The following is a 2,631-nucleotide window of genomic DNA, read 5'->3' on the forward strand; positions in this document are numbered from 1 at the left end:
ATCCTCCAGGTGGGGGATGGGGCTAAGCACTCTCTCCTTTTTTTTACATAGTGGTTGCTTGTACAAATTCCTTGTCCTTTATTTTTTATTATTTTTCAATCAAAATTCAACATGAGTAAGCTTGACACGCCTATATATGAAACAGTGTATCAGATTTTAATAATAATTCTGAAGTCTTGAATGATTTCAAGTTAGAGAATGGTAAAGAATATACTTATTTTGTATGCCAATAACTATCACCAAAAATGCATTTCTTTCAAAAAAGGATAATTGGTACTGAAATGTCCTTCTTAAGGAGGAATGTGCTTTTGAGATCGGACAAAAACTGGAACTAGGGATTTCTAGCATATAAAAAATAGTTTTGAAAATTGACCTTATTTTTTTCCCATAGTTGTTGTTTAATTTTCATATATCATTTTGCTTATATTAGCAACTTCTTTATACCACAAGAGAGCTGTTGCCTAGACTTTTCCATTATTCCTGTTGCATTTAGATAGGGTCATTTGTTATTGCTCAGCATCACAAAGCACAGGATGCATGTCACTGAAAAGCCATCCATTGCTGCTACCATGGGGCCCACATAACCATATAACATGGTTATATGGTAACCTTTGTGCATATCATAACTGCTCCCTTTGCCTTCAGTCTACTGCAATGCCTAAGAATTGTCTCCAACATGGTTACTCCACTTTTTTCTGCTCTAATTGGCAGTTGATCATCTTCTATGCACACTTGGTAAAGAGACAGTAGAAGAGATATTTTGAAACAGTAGGGGATAGTAAATATTTCAAAACTGTAATGTACTTAAAGAAAGGAGGACAGCATTATGTATACTGTTATGTCCTGGCATTGTTTCTGTATCTCTGACATAGACTGCTTTTTCCATTGCCTATTGCTCATCATCTTGATTAGTATTCTCTAAAATAATTTTAAGAGGGGTCTTTGTGTTACTCTGATTCTTGACTATATGACTGTTATCGTCTTAAAATATTGTGGAAGAAATTTTTGAAAAAAGGGCATCTATTTTATACATCTTACCCAGACAGACCATCTGACTTATAATATATGTTTTATGTTTATTGAATAAGTAAACATATAGCATGATATCATTTTACTCTGTATTCATCATATTATTAAAGTTTGTAACATTTTCTTTGCAGATTATTCTTGTGCACTGCAGAAAGACATTTTAGTCCATGGCCGCCTCTATGTGACGCCAAACTACTTCAGTTTCTACTCAAAGATATTTGGGTGGGAGACATTTGTAAGTAGTCTTTATTTTTTTCTAAAAATCATATATAGGATTGAATATTTTTTGCATGAAAATGAGAATAAGGTTTATGTAGGAAAATAAGAGATACTATAAGTATAACTGTACCACCATAACCACAGCTTTGTGAATGTTAGTAAGTTCATTGAACTAAAAATCTTTGTGTTTAGTGTTGATTGATGATGAGTTGACAGCAGTTCAGTGTAACACTTGAAGAGAAAACTAAAACCTCAATGATCCTCTCACAACAGGTATCGATTCGCTGCAAGGACATCATAGCGATGACAAAGGAAAAGACGGCTCTTGTGATTCCAAATGCGATTGAAATCCGAACTGAGGGAGAGAAGCACTTCCTTACATCATTTGCTTCAAGAGATAAAACATACTTAATGCTCTTTAGAATTTGGCAAAATGCTTTAATGGACCAGGTAAATGGATTTGAATATTATATATAAGATTGCCATTAAATTTCAAACTCATTTTAATACATACTAGTATTAGAAAGACTGTGTTAATAGATTTATGTTATTTAGGTACCAAAATTAACTGTTGTGTAATCTAGAAATTTACCATTTTGCAGCATTTATTTTTTTTCTCACCAAAATGAGATTACTAAGATTATATAAGTAGTGTTAAATGTTTAATGAATGACTTTATACTTGATTAAGAATTGAGATGCTGAACAGTGGCACATATCCTTATTAAACATTTTTAATTTCTCTTCTAAAGCAAATGAGTGCAACTGAACTGTGGCAGTGGGTTCACTCTAGCTATGGTGATGAATTGGGCCTTACCAGTGATGACGATGACTATGTAGCCCCATCTACTGAAGACGATGCAAAGACAAACACGAGCAACATGCATAGTGATCGTGTGTGTGATTCTTCAAGTATAAATACAAACCTCAAGCTCTTCACAGGCGATTCAATGGAAGTGAGTACAGAAATGACATTTTTTGTATTCTTGATGCGTCTATTACATTTTTGAAGATCGAGGGAATGTGGTGTTTAACCCCTTTTGGTTAAAGCAGTTGTACTTAGAGTGCCTATTTTGAGGATTTGGTCACCAAAAACAGACTGCTGGAAGCTCTGATCTTGAATTTGTGGAAGTTATGCTTTGAGTTTGGTATAGCCCAAATTTTGTTAATGAAAAAAACAGAAGAGGCTTTTGGATAGACCTCTTCCTGTTGTTGAAGGTACTATTTCAACAGGCTGTTTGTTTTTGCCAAGAGGGAATCTCCATTAGGATTTAAGGGAAATGAATGCTGTATCTCTTTTGTTTCCAATATGATTGTTTCTGATGTTGGGAGATTTGTCACAGATATGTTGAGAAGCACATTGCAACATTACCATGTACATGTG

General features: G+C 34.1%; 1 protein-coding gene across 1 annotated transcript in view; it reads left to right on the plus strand.

The window, feature by feature from the left end:
- LOC119585647 (protein Aster-B-like) overlaps nucleotides 1-2,631 on the plus strand; it is a gene marked incomplete in the record, with an annotated part of 119,378 nt that overhangs the window by 58,432 nt on the left and 58,315 nt on the right. The window contains 3 exon segments of the mRNA XM_037934320.1: nucleotides 1,161-1,264; nucleotides 1,522-1,698; nucleotides 2,000-2,203. Of these exon segments, the coding sequence (XP_037790248.1) occupies nucleotides 1,161-1,264; nucleotides 1,522-1,698; nucleotides 2,000-2,203 (485 nt within the window).

The sequence above is a fragment of the Penaeus monodon genome, chromosome 20, assembly GCF_015228065.2.
Source record: "Penaeus monodon isolate SGIC_2016 chromosome 20, NSTDA_Pmon_1, whole genome shotgun sequence".
Lineage (NCBI taxonomy): Eukaryota > Metazoa > Arthropoda > Malacostraca > Decapoda > Penaeidae > Penaeus > Penaeus monodon.